Source organism: Leucopleurus acutus, assembly GCF_964270905.1.
Source record: "Leucopleurus acutus genome assembly, chromosome: 1".
NCBI classification, from domain to species: Eukaryota; Metazoa; Chordata; class Mammalia; order Artiodactyla; family Delphinidae; genus Leucopleurus; species Leucopleurus acutus.
The window spans coordinates 28,069,386-28,090,264 of NC_139142.1; the positions used below are offsets into that span (position 1 = coordinate 28,069,386).

General features: G+C 41.4%; 1 protein-coding gene across 1 annotated transcript; it reads left to right on the forward strand.

Moving 5' to 3' along the window:
• Positions 1-429: 429 nt before the first annotated feature.
• On the forward strand, positions 430-20,857 carry ALDH6A1 (aldehyde dehydrogenase 6 family member A1). Its single transcript, XM_082849197.1, has 12 exons — positions 430-531; positions 8,060-8,119; positions 9,148-9,222; positions 10,145-10,306; positions 10,535-10,613; positions 11,015-11,317; positions 12,457-12,578; positions 13,955-14,144; positions 14,356-14,537; positions 15,924-16,103; positions 16,348-16,446; positions 18,147-20,857. Exons 1-12 carry the CDS (start codon positions 475-477, stop codon positions 18,249-18,251), a joined length of 1,614 nt encoding a protein of 537 aa, XP_082705323.1. The 5' UTR covers positions 430-474; the 3' UTR covers positions 18,252-20,857.
• Positions 20,858-20,879: the final 22 nt, after the last annotated feature.

Genomic DNA, 20,879 nt, shown 5'->3' on the forward strand with positions numbered 1-20,879 from the left:
GTTTCCCCGCCCCATAGGGCAATGTTTCCATGGCTCAGCCCCCATACCCCCTCGCGCCGTGGGTGAGGCGGAGCTACTGCAAAATTCTTGCAGGATCTTATTTACTTTCTTCAGTGGGTGGGGCCGCGGTTGTGCCTGTGGCCAATCCCAGTTCTGGGTTCGGGGGCGGCTTCCCCGTGTGTTCAATATAGAGTACCCAAGTCAGGGGCGTCTTCCCTACCTCCGCCAACAGAATTTGTTGAGGTGGAGGGGGGCGGCGAGAGCTCTATCACTTCTGACCAATCGCATACCCCCAGGTCCGGGACTGAGGGGGCGGAGTCAGGTGTTAGGACGAGTGATTGGCTAGGGGAAATTGTCCTTTCCACCAATGAGGAGGTGCGGCAGGATGGAGGGGAGAGGCCTGGCAGCAGTAGTGCTTGTGGACAGACTCAGACTGTAGAGGTGCGGGGGTCTGAGAAGAGGCAACCGAGAGCCATGGCGGCGGTGGCGGCGGTGGCGGCGGCGGCGGCAATGCGGGCCCGGATCCTGCAGGCGAGTGAGGGTGGCGCCAAGGGGTCGCGAAACTAGAAATTCGGTCCTTTCCGTCCGCTCTCTGAGCCAGCCCCTTCATGGCTGACCCTCCTGTGCCCATCGGACCAGTGCGGCCCTGTCCCACACCTTACTCAGTATCCGCCTTCGTTGGATCCAGACCTGGACTATCACCCCTCTCCCTTTTATTCTTGAGACTCCCTCTTTCTGGCTTTGGTCCACTTTCCTCCTCCAGCCCTGCCCCGCCCCTTGCCGTCACTCTCTTGCCCTCACCTCTATCGGTCGGCCCACCGTCTTTCCCTTTCACCTCTGCACCAGCCACCTCTCTGCCCCAGCCACCTCTCTGCCCCCAAAACTCCCCTTCTGGTCACCTTTCTTAGCATCCTGCCGGGAGCATCCAGATTGTTCCCTTCCCCCACCCTTCCCTTCAGTGTCTACAGTCCGAGGTAAAGGCGGAGGTAGGAGGCACACGAGGGGCGAGGGTCAGTGAATGAACTTTGAATCTCCTTCTAGAAGTGTACACTAAGTTTTCCCTCAAAGCAGCCATTTGCTGAGCTATTTTCCCCAGCTATGGCTCTTTGTATTTTCCACAGGCTGTGGGCTGTGCCCTTGCTTGCCAAGACTTTGAGTTTAACTTTCTCTCAGCAAAGTTACAGTGTTTATGTTGGCCGTGAATAAGGACACATAGTTAATGCTACCAGTTTGTTCCAAGCATATGCAAAGGACTAAACATCTCTAAAGCACGTGATAGAAAATGGGAGCCAAGGAAGACAAGAAGTGTAAGTTCCAAGTTCCCACCCCCAAGTCAGCTCCTAGCCTGACTCAACTCTGCCCGTGGGGGTGGGGTGGGGGGATTAGGTCCTCTCTGAAGCCAGCCTAAGAATAGGAGATACAGAAGCTGCATGCCTGAGGCCTGTGATTTACAACTCTGTTCATAGCCTTTCCCCACCCCCACCCCCCGCCCCGCAACCCCCCCGCCCGTTGTTCACAGCCTTACAAGGACTTAGATTATGAGGCAAGATTTACTACAGGCAACATTCTGGAACCTGCAAGAAGCAATTTTGCTTCTCTTACTCATTATATCCAGCCTGGGAACTTCTTCCTCTATATAGCTGGGCTGTTAGATAATATTAGTATTTACCAGGTTTCAGTGAGTTCTACTGCAGAGACCATGCATTTTTAAGATTCTTAGCAGAGTCGGCAAAGATTCCTGTTTAAATATGCTATTTAATGGGACATTGTGGAGAATGGGTTGGAAGGGTTTGTCAAATGATCTGGCTTTCCTCATATTTCTTGATGTGATCCTAGTTCTGATTTTCTAGGTTTGTTTGTTTTTTTGTTTTTTGTTTTTGTAGTAGAGAAACAAAGTTTCCATCCTATACTTTCCATTACCAACTTCTCCTCAAACTCTTCTACTGAAACTGACTTTTTTCCTTTGCCTCCTCTGCCATCACAAGTCATTGAGAGCCTTAAGAAGCTATTTTGTCCTTTGCATCAAGGAAAAGAATCTCCCTTCCCAAGTACTTTATTTTAGAAATAGACACTGTTTTCTGATTCATTTTAAGAAACTTCTGAGTTGACCTGGAAAGAACAGAGATAGTAATTCTAAGTCAACTAGGAGTTACTGTAACAGGACACTTTGGTAAAGAGTAGTCTAGATTCTGGCAGTCAAGATATTATCACTCCCATTTAAAGATAAGAAGACTGGTCTGAAGTGACTCAATGACTTTCTTCAGTGATGCAGTGGAAAGAGCACAGGCTGCACAATCATACTTGGGTTCTATCCCAGCACCACCACTTCCTAGTTTTAAGAATATCTGTGAAGATTAGAATTAATATAATGAAGTAAGTTACCTGACACTAAAGGTCATCCAAAGTCTCCCAACTAGTAACTAATGCGGCTGAGAATTCAGGACTTACATCTTGGCATCTCTTTCTGTGTCAGGCACTGTCCCAAGCTTTGGGAAAGGAGAGATAAGTAAAATATTCACTGAAAACCCCCCTATTGTAATGCAATGATAAGTGCTAAACAGTAAGAGTGCACACAGTACTGTAGGAACCTAGAGAAAGAGCCCCAAATTCCACCTGTGCAATTCAGGAAAAGCTTCCAAAAGGGGTTGATCTGGGTTTAAGTATTGCAAGAGTAGGAGGCCTTTAGGTAGAGGGGAAGAGAGTTCCTGGTAAAGGAAATAGCAAGTATGAAATAAACATCTAGAGAACAAAGAGTTTGGTGTGACTAGACATAGGATAGTTTTTTCAGCAACAGTACTAATGAGTGTGTCTTGGAAAATGAAGAAAAGAAAGGAGATCTAACCTTTCAAAACTATATGATAATGATTTATTATACCAGATGCAGTGCCTTTTATACCCTCTTGACAGCAGGGAGACTGTGTGCCAATGACAAAATAAAACTAAGTGGCCTAGGGCTTCCCTGGTGGCGCAGTGGTTGAGAGTCTGCCTGCCGATGCAGGGGATGCGGGTTCGTGCCCCGGTCCGGGAGGATCCCACATGCCGCGGAGCGGCTGGGCCTGTGAGCCATGGCCGCTGGCCCTGTGCGTCCGGAGCCTGTGCTTTGCGACGGGAGAGGCCACAGCAGTGAGAGGCCCGCATACCGCAAAAAAAAAAAAAAAAAAGAATCTGCCTGTCAATGCAGGGGACACGGGTTCGATCCCTGGTCCGGGAAGATCCCACATGCTGCAGAGCAACTAAGCCGGCGCACCACAACTACTGAGCCAGCGCTCTAGAGCCCGTGTTCCACAACAAGGGAAGGCACTGCAATGAGAAGCCCATGCACCCGCAACGAAGAGTAACCCCTGCTCACTGCAACTAGAGAAAGCCCGCATGCAGCACCGAAGACCCAACACAGCCAATAAATAAATAACTACTTTTTTAAAAAAGAAAACAAAAAAAAAAACTAAGTGACCTAGAATGCTCCAGTTGGCTTATCCGTGCATTTTCTGCCCTGTAAGAGAATTTACATGAAACAAAATTAATATCCAACAATTGCTTGATGTGTACTCATTCTTTCATTCTGCAGAATATTACTGAGTGCTTACTCTAGTCCAGGAATGGTGCTAGGGGCTTAGGACACAACCATCTAGTGATCTAAGGGAGAGAGACTTAATAATTAAATAAGCTACTATTCCCTAGTGCGATATGAGAAATAGAGGAATTCGGGTGTTTTATGAACTTCATAATCAGGTACTTAGCCTAGACCAGAGATTGAGACTGAAAAACTTCCAACTCTGCTACTGCCCCTCTCACTCACAGGAGTTACTCTTGTTTTTTCTACTTCAGAGGAAACAAAAACCATTAGATGAGAATGTCCTCAACTTCCTGCTAGCAAGCCTACAAAACTGACCTGTACCTGTACCTGTACCCAAAGTGATAGGGAGCTAAGGAATAGACGTGAGCCAAGCAAATGGGATGAAACAATTCCAGGCAAGAGGGAGCAGCATGTGCAAGGGCAATGAGAGCACAAAACATGTTCTGAACAGCTGGAGCATAGAGAGAGCAAGGAGGAAAGCAACAAGCTAGGAAACTAGAGAAGTAAAGATACTATGTAGAGTCTTCTAAGCAACATCAAGGTGGGTCTTTATCCCAAGGACAATGGAAAGCCATTGTTAGGTTTTAAACAAAGGAGTGATCTAACCAGGTTTGTGTTTTAGAAAGACCCTCTGGCTATGGAGTGGAAACTAGATTCAGAAGGTTTAAGAATGGAGGCTGGGAGACCTGTTAGGAAACCATTGTTGAAGTCCAGGTGAGAGACAACGATGGTATAGACTTCGGTGAGGGTAGGAGTGGTGGAGAGAAGGGGGTGCATTTCAAAGACTTCTGGGAGGACATTGCCAGGACTTGTTTGATTCACTGAGGAGAGAGAGGGAGGAGTTGGGGTGACATTCAAGTTTCTGGCTGGGCAGCTAGGTGGATAGTAGCCCCATTTACTGAAAGGTGGGCTATAGGAAACAGAGCCGGTTGGTGGAAGGAAGATGAGGTCAGCTTTTTCAACATGTACCTAAATAACATCCAAGTAGAGATGTGGTGAAGACAGTTATGTAGGTATTACCTGAAGAGGAAGATTCTGGTGAGGAATTACAGATTTGGGCATCACCAGGATCTAGATAATTAAGCCACTGGAGTTGATGAAATCACCCAAGGAGAGTTCAGGAACTCCTTGTTCAGGAACTCAACCATTAGAGGCCAGGTATAGGAGACTGAACCAGCATAGAAGGCATAGAAAAAGTGGCCCAAGAAATAGAAAAGATACCAGGGCATCACAGAATACAAGTGGAGAGGGGATTCAGACAGAGGGCATGATTAAATAACTCTCCACCTCTGCTGAGAGGTCAAGTACAAGAAGGACTCAGAAGAGTCCATGGTATGGAGGAAGTCACTCGTGTTCAATCATAAAGCTTGGAGCTGATTGAAGAGTTAGTGGGAGATGGGGAGGTAATTGGTATAGAGAACTCTGGCTATTGGATGGAGAGAGGTTTAAGGTACAGGAAAGAAAGGATCATTGATGGAGGTGTCCGAGGCAGGAGGAACAGTTCAGAGCACAGGTGCAGAGATTAGCCTTAGATTACAGGACAGACACCTCTTCAGTCAGTCCACCTCTGTGCACCTCTGTCTCCCAGTCACTCTGTCCCTGTGAACCTTGGTAGCTACCTTCTCCACTATAAGAGGAAGAAAGGAAAAAATGATGGGTATTGGTCAGTTTTGTAGGCTTACTGGTAAGAAGTTGAGGAAGTTCCCATCTGATGGTTTCTGTTTCCGCTGAAGTAGAAAAAATAAGATCAGCTCTTTTTTTTTAATTAAAAAAATTTTAATTGAAATATAGTTGATTTATAATGTACCAATCTCTGCTGTACAGCAAAGTGACTCAGTAATACACATATAGACATTCTTTTTTTAATATTCTTTTCCATTATGGTTTATCACAGGATATTGAATATAGTGCCCTGTGCTATACAGTAGGACCTTGTTGTTTATCCATCCTATATATAATAGTTTACATCTGCAAGATCAGCTCTTAAGAGTGAGAAGGAAAGGAACAGAGTTGAAAATTTTAAGAGAATTGTTAAGTTTTGAAATAGCAAGGAGTGTGAGCAAATAAGTATTTATAGTAATAACAACATGTAATGAGCACCAACTACTTGCTAGCTATTTTTCATACCTGAACAAGCTTGATCTCAGTAACTCTGTAAAATAGGTAAACAAGATTCAGTGCCTGCCCTCGTGGAATTTATAGTCTTTGGGGTAACAAACAAGTAACTAGGTCATTACAACACAGACAGATAACCTCTTAGGGGAAATATTGGCTGCTATGGAGTACAAAAAAGGACAGCTAACCAAGTCTGGGGTGGGGGACAGTCAGGCAATATAAGCTGCCCAGTGGACCTTTCTCTCGTTCAGTAGATATTTACTGAACACCTACTGTGTAGCAGGTACTGTGTTGGTATTCGGAACGTGACTATAAGTAAGACATGGTGGTCTCCAGGAGAGTGTTGATGGTTTGAAATAGCTTTTGTGGGGACTGGGAGAGGAAGCAGACCAGGCATTTGGAAGGACTGTCTGCTGGCCCAAAGGACCAGCACCCTTTCCTCTAGACAGTGCTACAGGCACACAAACAAATTCTTTTACTTTATGCAGCCCTAAACTCTTTGGTTAACATGATTTCTCTTCAGACAAGGTAATAGATTATTAGATTGCAGCTTCCTTTTACAACCCAGTCTTGACTATTTTAGTTTGCTCACTTTGATTAGACTTCAGTATTTCTTATATCAACTTGCATAGCATATATACAAACTATTTTTTTTTAGAGAGTAACTTTATTGTAACTGATCCCTCCGACCCCTGCCATTTCCTGATTAAATCCTATTACCTGTATAACACATTATTTTCCTATTAGGTACATGTGGCTTTTTTTTTTTTTTAATTTATTTTTGGCTGTGTTGGATCCTCGTTGCTGTGCGCCGACTTTCTCTAGTTGTGGCGAGCGGGGTCTACTTTTTGTTGCGGTGCGCGGGCTTCTCATTGCAATGTCTTCTCTTGTTGCGGAGCACGGGCTCTAGGCGCGCAGGCTTCAGTAGTTGTGGCACGTGCGCTCAGTAGTTGTGGCTTGCGAGCTCTAGGGCACAGGCTCAGTAGTTGTGGCACACGGGCTTAGTTACTTCGCAGCATGTAGGATCTTCCCAGACCAGGGCTCGAACCCGTGTCCCCTGCATTGATAGGCAGATTCTTAACCACTGCGCCACCAGGGAAGCCCACATGTGGCATTTTAAAAAACAGCTTTATTGAAATAAAATTGACCTAAAATAAACTGTACATATTTTAAAGTGTATAATTTTTTTATTTGTTTATTTTTGGCTGTGTTGGGTCTTCGTTGTTGTGCATGGGCTTTCTCTAGTTGCAGCAAGCGGGGGCTACTCTTCGTTGCGGTGTGTGGGCTTCTTATTGCAGTGGCTTCTCTTGTTGCGGAGCACGGGCTCTAGGCGTGCAGGCTTCGGTAGTTGTGGCATTCAGGCTCAGTAGTTGTGGCTCGTGGGCTCTAGAGTGCAGGCTCAGTAGTTGTGGTGCACGGGCTTAGTTGCTCCACGGCATGTGGGATCTTCCCGGGGTAGGGATTGAACTCGTGTCCTCTGCATTGGCAGGCGGATTCTTAACCACTGCGCCACCAGGGAAGCCCTAAAGTGTATAATTTGATGTTTTAATATTTGTATACACCTGTGAAGACGTCACAATCAAGATAGTGAACACATTGTCCCAAAACGTTTCTCTCTTACCCCCTTCCTCTTTTCCTCCTCTGTCGTCTCTAGGTAACCACTCGTCTGCTTTCTGACATTACCTTTTACATTTTCTAGTTTTATATAAATGGAATCATACCGCGTATACTCTTTTTAAGTCTTAACTTCTTTCACTCAGTATAATTACTATAGTTATCCATGTTGCATATATCAATAGTCGATTCCTTTTTATTGCTGAGTAGTATTCCAACATATGGATATACCATACTAGTTTCCCTATTCACCCATCCAATTGTGGACATTTGCGTTGTTCCCAAATTTTAGGCTGTTACCAATAAATTTACCATGAACATTCATGTTTTAAGTATTTGTGTGGGCATATTATACATACATTTGACACTTGGTTATATACTATCTTATATTCAACATCTATTGTTAGACACCATCCTAAGTGTTTTCTTATTTTTAGATTTATGGTGACTACATGTACCAGGCCAAAAATTAGAAAAATATGGTCTAATGACAAAAAAATATTTTTTTAACCAGGACTGTCCTGGAAATTGAGCACATGATCATTATGGTTTATTGTTCTCTCATAGTTTGCTGTGTCTCATAGTCTCACAACTTTTCTCTTTATAAAGCCTGTATGACCCTTGAGAGCAAACACCAAGTCCTTTTTCATATACCCACAGTAACTAGTATAATGTTAAGCATATAGTAGCCATTCACTAAATTTTTAATAATTTTCTGCTCTCATTTATCAAAATAACCATTCTTTTACCTCCCAGGTTTCTTCCAAGGTGAACTCCAGTTGGCACCTAGCATCCTCCTTCTCTTCATCTTCAGTGGTGAGTTTATTTGGTAATAAAGGCTGACTTCTGAGAAGGAATCCAGTATAATTTGGGGGTATTCCCATTTATCTTCTTTACATAATTATGATCAGAGTTTATCTGAAATTTTGTATCTTGGTTTTCTTATCTCATATTGTGTCTACTATGTTGTAAGCATTTACAATATTGCATGGTGGTCTTTATGATTATGATTTTTAATGGCTATATAATATTCTATCAAGTAGATATAGCCTGAATTAACTAATAATTTTTCCAGATAACATTTAGACTTATTCTGTTTTTCAGTATTATAAAACAAACATTTATTTATGTAGTTTTCTTCTTTCCCTTCTGAATTAGGATTACTGTGTCAAAAGATACATTTTCTTGGCTTCTAGAGGTTTTCTTGAGCCTGCCAGAAAGGTTGTCTTCTTTACAACCTTTAGAGTTGTTTTTACAGACCTACTGTCTATCAGCCATTTGCAGTAACGAAACCCGATATATAAGGACTGGTGCTCAAAATCCTGTTTATATAGAAGCATGCACATACTGTAACATAGTAATCTTTCACCTTTTTTGGCCCACAGACCACTTTGAAAATTTAATGAAAACAAGCTACTTCTCAGAAAAACTACATAGATAGAAATGTCTTTTAAAATCTTTTGATCATAAAGGTAATGCATGCTCATGGTAACGTGACAGAAAGTCAGCTGGGCCAAGACGTCCTAATAGCTAATCTTTGTTAACACAGAGTCTACTGCTTTTTTAGTATAAGCTTCTCAGTGGCATATATTTACTCGTGAAGTTCCACTGTGTGATTAGCAGGGAATTTCCCATTTACAGAGAGATCACAGTATTGAGAGGCTCTGCCCCATATTAATAAGCACTATAGACAAGTATATTGTATATCTCTTTCCTAGTGCTAACATTTCTAGAGGGCAGAAAATTCAGTTATCAACCCCAATTCCTTTTCTCTTTGTGAAAGAGAGAAGTAAAGCAACTAACTAATACAAAGTTTTGTGGTGTTTTTTTTTTTTTTTCCCCAGCCATCTGTAAAGCTTTTCATTGATGGGAAATTTATTGATTCCAAAAGTGACAAATGGATGGACATCCACAACCCCGTAAGCAAAGCTGCTTTGGGACTTAAATTTAACTAGCCTAGAATTCTGGGAACATGGTGGGAAAATAGGGACCAGGGTGTCTATTGTGAAGCACATGGCGCTGCCCCTGCAACTATATGAAAAATGAAGAAGGTGGGGCAGGGACAAAGGATAATGTGCTGCTTTTTTTTAAAAAAAAAGATTTATTTATTATTTGTTTATTTTATTTATTTTTGGCTGCATCGGGTCTTAGTTGCAGCACACGGGATCTTCGTTGAGGCATGTGGGATCCTTGTTGCAGCGTGCAGGCTTCTCTCTAGTTATGGCTCACAGGCTCCAGGGCACGTGGGCTCTGTAATTGTGGTGTGCGGGTTCCAGAGCACATGGGCTCTGTAGTTTGTGGTGCGCAGGCTCTCTAGTTGAGGGGCGTGAGCTCAGTAGTTGCGGCACGCGGGCCTAGTTGCCCCGCCGCATGTGGGATCTTAGTTCCCTGACCAGGGATCGAACCTGTGCCCCCTGCATTGTAAGGCAGTTTTTTTTTTTTAATTTATTTAGTTTTGGCTGCGTTGAGTCTTTGTTGCTGCGTGCGGGCTTTCTCTAGTTGAGGCAAGCGGGGGCTACTCTTTGTTGCTGTGCGCGGGCTTCTCATTGCAGTGGTTTCTCTTGTCACAGAGCACAGGCTCTAGGCGCGCAGGCTTCGGTAGTTGTGGCACGTGGGCTCAGTAGTTGTGGCTCACAGGCTCTAGAGTGCAGGCTCAGTGGTTGTGGTGCATGGGCTTCGTTGCTCTGCGGCATGTGGGATCTTCCCAGACCAGGGATCGAGCCTGTCCCCCCTGCAATGGCAGGCAGATTCTTAACCACTGCACCACCAGGCAAGCCCTAAGGCAGATTCTTTACCACTGGACCACCAGAGAAGTCCCTGATGTGCTGCTTTCTCCATCAGGCCACCAATGAGGTCATTGGTCGGGTCCCTCAAGCCACCAAGGCTGAAATGGATGCAGCAGTTTCTTCCTGCAAACGTGCTTTTCCCGCATGGGCAGACACTTCAATATTAAGCCGTCAGCAGGTCCTGCTCCGCTATCAACAACTCATTAAAGAAAACTTGGTAAGAAATCTGAATGGTATAATTTTCCAAACTTTTGCCTAGGGGATACTTGTCACTCTCATAGAGGCACTTTTAGCTGCTCTCCCTAACTGTACGATACAGAGAGACATAGATCATGGCTCTCTCCCTCATAGTACTTCTCCCTGACTTTTATTCTTTTTTGGCTGCCTGAGAACTAACAGGAGGCACATCCTTGCGTTGGTTTCTATTTGTGTGTTTTCTCTCTAGAAAGAAATTGCCAGGTTAATCACGCTGGAACAAGGGAAGACCCTAGCGGATGCCGAAGGAGATGTATTTCGAGGCCTTCGTAAGCAGGGATTCCTCATGGGGAGTTCAGGGACATTGGGAAGAAGCAAAGGAAAATGAGAGGCAAAGACCCCAGATGGGGGATTGCTTCTTCCTTTATGTAGATTTTGCTATCCCATGATATCTTTTTTAATACTTATGGGAAATGACAGTACTCAGGTATCTGTGGGATTGGTTTACTTCATTCATTATTTTACTCAAATGATCTTCCAAATGGTATATGTATTGCACTTTCTTTTTCCCATTCAGATAATCTCACTTTACGCAACCCCTTCACACGGCAAGTCAGTGTTTCTTCCCTCTGTCGTTGGTCTTGCCACTCAGGGCTGACTAGAGCATGACAAAACTAAATAGTGCACAGTGTGGAGAGTTGGTGGCCCGACTGCTCCTTCTCTGTTCCAGAGGTGGTTGAGCATGCCTGCAGTGTGACATCCCTCATGCTGGGAGAGACCATGCCATCCATCACCAAAGACATGGACCTTTATTCCTACCGTCTGCCTCTGGGGGTGTGTGCAGGCATTGCTCCATTCAATTTTCCTGCCATGATCCCCCTTTGGATGTTTCCCATGGCCATGGTATGTGGAAATACCTTCCTAATGAAACCATCAGAGCGAGTCCCTGGAGCAACTATACTTCTTGCCAAGTTGCTTCAGGACTCTGGTGCCCCTGACGGAACACTGAATGTCATCCATGGACAACATGAAGGTAACTGCCCCTCTGTACATGGCACTTAATCTGGATACCAAAAAATCAAGGTGTTGAGTCAGTGATGGGGTGTTTTAGGATGAAGAACCTAGGGATGAAGGGATTTACTAGTAGTACCCTCCATGTTTGAAGATAATGTTTGTTGACTGTTTTGCCGCCTCTGTGCTAAGGTAACTAACTGGGGAGTAGCGGTGCTTCTTGCCCTACAGAATACATTAGGACAAAGAAATATGGTTAGGGCAAGATACAGATGAGATTAAAGAGAAGTTTTCATTTCAGTATTGAGAGAATTTATAAGGTTATTTAACTCAGACTTTATAGATCTCAGAGGTACTGAAGTCCTTCTGATTCATATAATAATAGCTAACACTTGAAAAGTGCTTCTGTGTTTCAAGCACTGTTCCTAATGCCTTCTATATATTATCTCATTTAGTCTTTACAACAACCCTTTGAGGTAGGTACTATTATTTTCCCATTTTACAGATAAGAAAATTGAGGTATAACGAAATTAAGTGATTTGCCCAAAGTCACGTTGCTAGAAACTGTCAAAGTCGGGATGTGTATACTTAAGAAGGCTGACCCTGGTTTTTACTTTTAAATACTATGCTCTATTGCCTCTCACATGAGGGCACAGTAGTATCTGAGAGTCCCAGTATAAGTGACAGTTGAGGAAATATCACATTCGTAAAGGACAAAAGGAAGAGTTGAGTATTGAAAGGCTATTATTTTGGAGGAAAATAGGAGTTGTAGCCTTCAGAGTTAGATTAAAAGTAGAAATTCTGGACTAGCAAGTGGAAAAATAATGAAAGAGAAGAGGTTAAATAAGATTTGTAGTTTAAAGAATTTAAGAGAGGGACTTCCCTGGCAATCCAGTGGTTAAGACTTCTCGCTTCCACTGCAGGGGACGCAGGTTAGATCCCTGGTCGGGGAACTAAAATCCCACTAGCGGTGGAGCGTGGCCAAAAAAAAAAAAAGAATTTAAGAGAACAAGGACAGAACTCCAAAATGGGAATCCAGGGTAGAAAAACAAAAGTATGAAAACTTCTCATTCATAATAGTGAGAAAGGGAGAAATTTGCTTTGCTGAGAATCCCACAGCCCTTTTTTCCTTTGTGGTAATCATTTATTTTCTTCTTAAAGCTGTAAACTTTATTTGCGATCATCCTGATATCAAAGCAATCAGCTTTGTGGGATCCAACCGGGCAGGAGAGTACATCTTTGAGAGAGGGTCAAGACATGGCAAGAGAGTTCAAGCCAATATGGTAACTTCTTATTCCTTTTTCCCCCAAATTCTGTTATATGTATTAAAATTACCTAGAAAAAGCCCCTCAGCAGAGGGGCCACTCATCCCACTCTAATGCCAGTGTTTCTTTATTCACAATTCATCCTGGTTGTCTTCCTTTTAACCATGAACAGTGTGATGAGTTTTATTCTCTGTCACTTTAATTACCTTTTATCTTAACCAGGTAATCTTGGTGATAAAGTCACATTTCTCCTTAAGAATGATATTCAAATTCTCTGGGCTTCAGCAGTAACTGCGAAGTTCTGTTTCTGGCCCTATTTCTTCCTTCAACCATTCTTCCAGCTAGACCCCATCCTTCCTGCCTTTAAGGCATATCCTAACTACTAATGTCAAAGATATGATCTTCCCTAAGAGCCCAGACTATTTAAGGCTCTGGAAAGAGCCAGATATCCCTGTATGATATATGAGTGTGGTTTACTTGGCTGCATAGTTTTGCTGTTCCTTAGTGACTAGCTCCTCGCCAAATACTTGGCAATTCTTTGATACTAAATATAATGTCCAGTTGCTACTTTCTTACCCTTCCACTAATGTTGCAAAAAGGGTAGCCACCTATGTATAGGCTTGGAGACTGTTCATGATATACCCATTTGTTTCTTTTCATGGCTGGATGTGTTTTGGCCAATTTGATTTATGCCCCTCCCAGTTCACTACATATTTCTTGAATGTATTCTGTGTCTAACATTATACTATGTGTAATGGGATACAGTTAAGTAGCAGACATGGTATCTATTTATGTACTCAACTATAGCTGTACCTGGAAACATGTGGAAATGACCATATGTCAGTCCCACATAGAAGCTTATGAGGCTGTGTATCTAGAAGCAAGCCAATTGGGGGAATTTCTTTCCGGAAATTGTGTATCAGGAGCCCTACCTCCTATTTTGCCTTTCAGCTGGCTACTGGCAGCTCTATGTTTACATTGCTCTTCATATAACTGGAACCTCTGACAAACAACAAATTCTTTCCTAGCTAACTTAGGAAAGAGAAGGGAGTTCTCCTTGGCTCCTGGATGCAGTGTTTAGCCTGTCAATTTGACCGAACGTGATTGAGGCAGTGTTTTGTTTTTGTGGGGGGGCGTTTGATAATGGTTTTGATCTAAATAAACACCTATCAGCTTTTCAGCTGAGGAAGTGAAGCAAAAGTAACCTGGAGACTTACTCAGTGTTACCAGTACTTCAGCAATATCAAAATGATAATAAATCTATTTTCAAAGCAACACAGGATAAATTCTCGAGTCCTTTCCTTAAATTCTCATCTGAAATCTCAGGTTCTTTAATTTCTTAGCCAAATTGTATTTTGCCAAGGAAGATTCATGTACTTTCTGTATTTCCTTAGGGAGCCAAAAACCATGGGGTAGTCATGCCAGATGCCAATAAGGAAAATACTCTGAACCAGCTCGTTGGGGCAGCATTTGGAGCCGCTGGTCAGCGCTGCATGGCTCTTTCAACAGCGATCCTTGTGGGAGAAGCTAAGAAGTGGCTGCCGGAGCTGGTAGAGTGTGCCAAAAAGCTGAGAGTCAATGCAGGTAACCAGTTATCTGCCCGGCTTCTTTAGACTTTGCATCTGTGGCACTAAACTCTTGATTTTCGCGTTGGCCTTGTCCAGTGGGAGCAATCATGTTTATTCTTTCCATTGTCTCTCTCTGTACTGTACTACTTGTCATTTTGATTCATCTTTATTTAGCACTCATAATTTATGTTAATGAAGACCTTAAATACTTCTGTGTTGTTCTACAGGAGACCAGCCTGGAGCTGATCTTGGCCCTCTGATCACCCCCCAGGCAAAAGAGCGAGTCTGCAATCTGATTGATAGTGGAACAAAGGAAGGAGCTTCCATCCTTCTTGATGGGCGAGATATTAAAGTCAAAGGTTATGAAAATGGGAACTTTGTTGGGCCAACCATCATCTCAAATGCCAAGGTGAACAACTCTGGATTATTTATTTTGCAAATATATAATTTTGCGAAATTAGCTAAAGGCACCTCATTCATCTAATTTATAAATGAAGACACTTAATGACTAGAGACCTCATCTCTTGCCAGAATTACTCAGTTATTTTATCTCAAGTCTGAATGAGTCTCCCCTCCTGACTTCCAACCTCTTTCCACTATACCAGTGGTTGGATAACTTAAGAGCTAAAGAGTAAATATTTTTGGCTTTGCAGGGATAAATAGTCTCTGTCACAACTACTCGACTCAGCCATTAACATGGTGTGGTTTTATTCCAATAAAACTTTATTTATGGACAATGGAATTTGAATTTCATATAGCTTTAGGTGTCATGATTGATTTTTTTCAACCATTTAAAAATTGTAGAAACCATTCTTTGCTTGTGGGCTGTACAAAAACTGGCAGCAAGCCACTCCAGCTCACAGGCCATTATTTTGCCAGTTCCTATCTTACGTTATACTTCTTACTTGTTTAATGTTAAATTCTTCTTCCCGCTCCTTCTTACTGCCTAGCTTATAGCTATTGCAGTGTCTCCATCAATATATCAGCCCCCAATAGTTATTGAATACCTACATCTTCACCAGAAAGTGACAAAAGAAAAAGAATTGGTGTCAATTTTTATTTATCAAAACTGAAAGTTGCTCAGCTAAAATGACAATGACTCCTCAATGACTATATTGAGGAGTTTTTTTGAAATTCAGATCTCCCCACTAATCCTATTATAATCCTGAATAGTCAAGAGCTGAATCCAAGTGTAGTAGAAATTATGAGATTTCTTGCCACAGAGTCATTGAGGAAAAATCCACTTATCAGCAACAAACACAGCTGACCAGCTGCAGTGGTAAAAGATGTTTTCAATGTTTAATGTGACCTGATACCAAAATAAAAATGTACAGACTCATTTGGGAGGCAAAGGAACAAATGAGAATAGATTGTTTATGTTACAGAAAACTTAGCACAGGATTTCTTTAAATAGAAAAATTCTCCTGTGGTGTTTTTAATATATATTTGATTTATTAAAAAAATGAATTTTCAAGTAGTTTTCAGTAAGATAACAATTGGATAAACAAGTAATACAGGCATAAAACAGGAAGCTAGTGATGGGTCATGAGACCTAAAAATACAGTGCTTAGGGAAAAGGAGTGTAGTTATATAGTTACAGTAATAGGAATTTCAAGTTATTTATGATTGGTAGCTTGGAAGATGGAACACAGCAAGAAAGGACTTTTTTTAATAGGTGATTTAAAATGAAAAGAGATTATTACTAACATAAAAGCTGTTCATTAAGCAACTGGGTAATAAAGTACCAAATAAGCAAAAAATACTGACTTCTTTTCTGCTACATCACTCCTGGCAGCCAAATATGACCTGTTACAAAGAGGAGATTTTTGGCCCAGTTCTTGTAGTTCTGGAAACAGACACTTTGGATGAAGCCATCAAGATCGTAAATGACAACCCATATGGAAATGGAACTGCCATCTTCACCACCAATGGAGCCACTGCTCGGAAATATTCCCACCTGGTAGATGTCGGACAGGTTTGTGAACAGAATTCTTAGGATATTCTTGTAGCCATTTACTGTTTCCTATGTAAGGGGAGAAGGTAAACAGCGATCAGTCACTGCCCCTCTGATCTCCCTCAGGAATAAAAGCTCATGGGATGCAGGATCGGGTGGAAGGTGGGTAGTTAAAATTGGTCTCTCTGATGCCAAGCATTTGGGCTTCTGAATGGAAAGTTCCTTTGTTTTTCTTAGTATTTGACATGGATTTGTTCTGCTTTAGGTTGGGGTGAATGTGCCCATTCCAGTGCCTTTGCCAATGTTCTCATTCACTGGCTCTCGAGCTTCCTTCAGGGGAGACACCAATTTCTATGGCAAACAGGTGACTTTTTAAAAAAAATATTTTTCCTCTAAGAAACTTTCTTGAACATATTCAGGAACAAGTCAGTAGTTTCCCTAGAAAAGATATAAAAGTTAACAAAATTTTGCCGATTCCTGAATAACTCAAGGCAACAGAGTTTTTGGGAAAGAGCATGAGTAAATCCAAGCCTTTGTATATGTCCTCTCCTCTGCCTGTGACCCTCTCTTCCTGTAGCCCCCGTTTCTCCCCCCTTTTCATCTGACTGTTAACCCCCAGTTTAAAGTGTGGACTCCTCCAGAAAATCACCTCTGACCATCACCATCCCCTTCAGTGTTGGGTTGGGTATGTCCTCATGTGCTCCCACTGCACACATTGCTCCCGTAATAGTTACTCATTTACTAAAAATTTTATTGAGCACCTTCTGTATATTAAACACTATTCTATAATAAAAATTATATAAATGCAGCACTGAACAAAAAATAAATAAATAGAGCAGATCTGGAACCAAATTACCACTATTATCACATCCTTCAACTGGTGCATATATCCTAAAGCAAGAACAGGCATGGCATGTTCAAACAGCAGAAATGGGCTGGAGCACAGTGAGTGAATAAGGAAGATAGTGGTAAGAGATGAGGTTAGAGAGGTAGGCAGAGGCAAGTCATGTAGTAGGACTATTTAAGCCATGTTAAGAAGCTCTCATCACACTGTAATTATTATTTACTTACCTGCAGAACGTGGCACAGAGCAAGTACCCAAATACGTGTTGGACAAATGGGCGAGTGAAAGCTCTTTGTAGTCCCACAGAAATACAGCAATCTTGGGACCTTCAGTAAAAAGTTACTTATTTTCTATACAGGGCTCCCTTTTATAGGTTAATAATAAATTAACAGTGGGATTACACAGCAGGCTCTGACCGTGTAGCCAGCTGGTTAAGAAACACTGTTTGGAGGTGGATTATCCAGTTTGTGCATTAGTCACAGCTTTTGTAAAATTGACTAGTTTGATACTATTAAAAATTTCTTTCAAGGGAAGCAGAGTAAAACTCTTGCTTAAAATAGTTTGTCAGTTTTGGAGTTTTTTTCCTGCTATGTCTTTGTTTAATTACTGTAAGTTACTCTGGTGAGTGAGGCTTCTTAGAGTAAAAGACTGACCTTATATACAGTTTGAAGTCTTAAATCCTTAGGTACTTAAATTGCTATTTTGCACTATGGGAAGAAGACATAAAAGTATCATTCTTACATAATAAAATGTAAACTTCAGTTGTATCTTATATTGGAAGTATGTAATAATCTCTAAAGTTGTTTTCACTATATTAACATTGCCCAGATTTTGTCTAATAATTCTAGAAGAGTATTTTAATCAAGCTGGTGTGTTTTTTTCTAACAGTATCCTTCTAGCTTGCTAGTAATTTTATGTGTTAGATCTGCAGTCTATTCTCTTTTACTCAAGCCTATTCTTATAATATAAATACAAGTTTAATAGTTTACCTTGTTCAATTTTTCCATTTAGATGTGCCAGGTAATATGCTAAATGTTTTACATAAATTATCTCATGAGCAATATATTTAATTTTGGTTGCACCTATTCCTCCAGTAGGAATGTGAATAGCATTTCATAGCATCTCCTTCAAAAGTGATTAAAAGAGGAATCATGAAACCCCCAGGCATATATGATAACTCCCTCTTTCTCTCTTTTTTTTTCTTTCTTTGTTCTCTTTAGGGCATCCAGTTCTACACTCAGCTAAAAACTGTCACTTCACAGTGGAAAGAAGAAGATGCTTCTCTTTCCTCACCTGCTGTAGTCATGCCTACCATGGGCCGTTAGAAATGAGTTGTTCTGGACTCAGTCCATCCTGAGTAATTGCCCTTTATTCTTGACCAACTCCAACTGCCAACTTTGCTCAGATCAGATCCCTGGGATTGGAACACTATGTAACTAAAATCTTTCACAGGACCATTATCCCCTGTTAAGTAGTTAATAGGGAGACTCCTAGTGTAATTCTGAAAACAGATTTTCACTTGCTCTTCATAATTTTATTTTTGAGGTCACTGTTCTAACTGTGAAATGCTTCTCTGGAATAAGAGCTTAGACCTGATTTCTAAAAATTTTCCCCTTTTCTGATGACTTGAAGGAAGGGAACATTAGTGTGTGTAAAGACGATCTTCCAAGGAAGAGGATCTCTTGTATGGGGAAATAGGTCAAAAATAATTCACCCTTTGGTTGATCGTCAAACACAGCCCCACATAAATGCCAGTGGGTGAGGCCTCTCTGTGAAGCTTTGCTGAGCCTCTCATTTATCCCACACCACACAAGATATAATCCATCTCTACTTATCCCACAGATGTGACAACTGCTTCTGTCTTTTCTGCTGAATGCCACTTTGTCCTAGTGACTCATGACCACTAATTCTATCATTGTCACTGTTCCTGCTCCTTAAAACCACTTCCCAAGGATACCTCAGTATGCATTGGATAAATCAACTTTTTGTGGTGTGTGCCAAGCGTTAAATTTCAGGGTTTGCTTTAGCAATCAATTAATGCTTCAGTCATTAATTCAGATGCCAACAGGATTTTTTTAGAAAACTATTTCAAAAGTTATATCAGGCCCAGAAATCAAGGGGTATTCCAAACCATGAAAGTGAGCAAGACACTTTTTTTTTTTTTTTTGATGCTTAACAGGATCTCATGTTTATTGAGAAGTGATTAATGGAAGTTTCTCATTGGCTGAATCAGAAACTGAAGAAACATTCACTACATGTTTTACAATATTTTTCTCTTCCAAAATGCATTTCTGTAAACAAGTTTTAACCACTGTTCTTAGCTTTGAAATCAAATTAATGCTGAACTTAATCAGTATAATCAGTATAAGAACAGAACATTTCTTAGGACTCCTAGTACTTTACTTTGAGTAACAAAGGGTCCGAGAAAATGAACCACCCTTAAAGATACAACCTTGGGCGACACTGTTAAATTCTCCAAGACAAAAATTCTTCCTAAAAATGTTCTTCCCGTTTGGAAGGGAAAAACCAAATTCCTACTTCCTGGGGTGGAGGCTCAAAACCTTCAGACTCAAGTGTTCTCCAAGTATGTGCAAGACTGTTGCCTAAAGTAAGTCTAACCTGATATTACTTGTCAAAATTTTTATATTGTTCTTTCCTCTTGCCTGCATTTCTCATTTGTGATACTTTTTTTTTTTTGCGGTACGCGGGCCCCTCACTGTTGTGGCCTCTCCCGTTGCGGGGCACAGGCTCCGGACGCACAGGCTCAGCGGCCATGGCTCATGGGCGCAGCTGCTACGCGGCATGTGGGATCTTCCCAGACCGGTACAAACCCGTGTCCCCTGCATTGGCAGGCGGACTCTCAACCACTGCGCCACCAGGGAAGCCCTGTGATACTTTTTAATGAAAGAACCCTAATGTAAAGTAATTAACTGGGGCCTAAGAAATTTCAAAGCTCTCCATGTGTGAATTAGTCAAAGAAATGCTTTGACAGATTCTTCTGCTACCATTAATTCAACTGTCTTTATGCTTTTTGTTTCTTTGCTATAGCTCAACTTTAAGTCAGAACAGAAATTTATGTGCTAAACGGAATAGATTCTGTCTTTTTGCTCTACTATGCCAGTTGAATCCTGTCTTTCTGATATGGTCTTCACCCATTGACCTAGGAGAAGGCTTCTCATTTCTGATAGAGTAGTCTCTGGTCCTCAGCCAGATGACACAGGTCATTTATTTTTCTGCTTCCTCATTAGTTACGTAGATAATGCTAACCTATTCCATGGGGGTTATTTAATGAATTAAGGATGGTAAAAACCTTTAAAATGTTTGTGCATTCTGGATTTTAGGCTTATTACTACCACCTGTTGGATAGAATGTCAAAATCTTTAATCACTTAAGGTGATTGAACGTTAATAAAATACATTTTTGACCCTCCTGGCGCTTTTTTTTTTTTTTGGATTTGCCTGCCTAAAGGTGAGGCAATAGAAATTTATAATTTCATAATAGAATGCCTCTTGTTTTATCTCTTATCACAGCTGACAACTGGTAGTAATATTTAATCCAGTCCAACAACTACAGGCTGGGTTGAATAAAAGGTCATATTGTCTAAATTCCAAGTGGAATTAAATATAATCACAGAGACTCCTAAGTTTTCCTTACATTTAAGGAAAATTACTTTTTAAGAAATGCTAACTAATCAGAATTGTGCTGCTTTAATTGGAATCAACTCATTTGGCTAGGTACTTGCTACTCAGAAAAGTTTCTAATTTCTTAGATGGAAAAAAATCTGTACAGTTGTGTTCATGCTAGTAGCTGCTAAAAAATTCAGTATTTTCTTTTTGCTCTGATGTGGCCTCACTGGAAATTTCTCACATTTTACATTGTACTAATTGATTATGTACAACAAATTACAAGTAAAAAGCTCTTAAAAAGAAAACCTGGCTTTTTTTTTTTTTTAA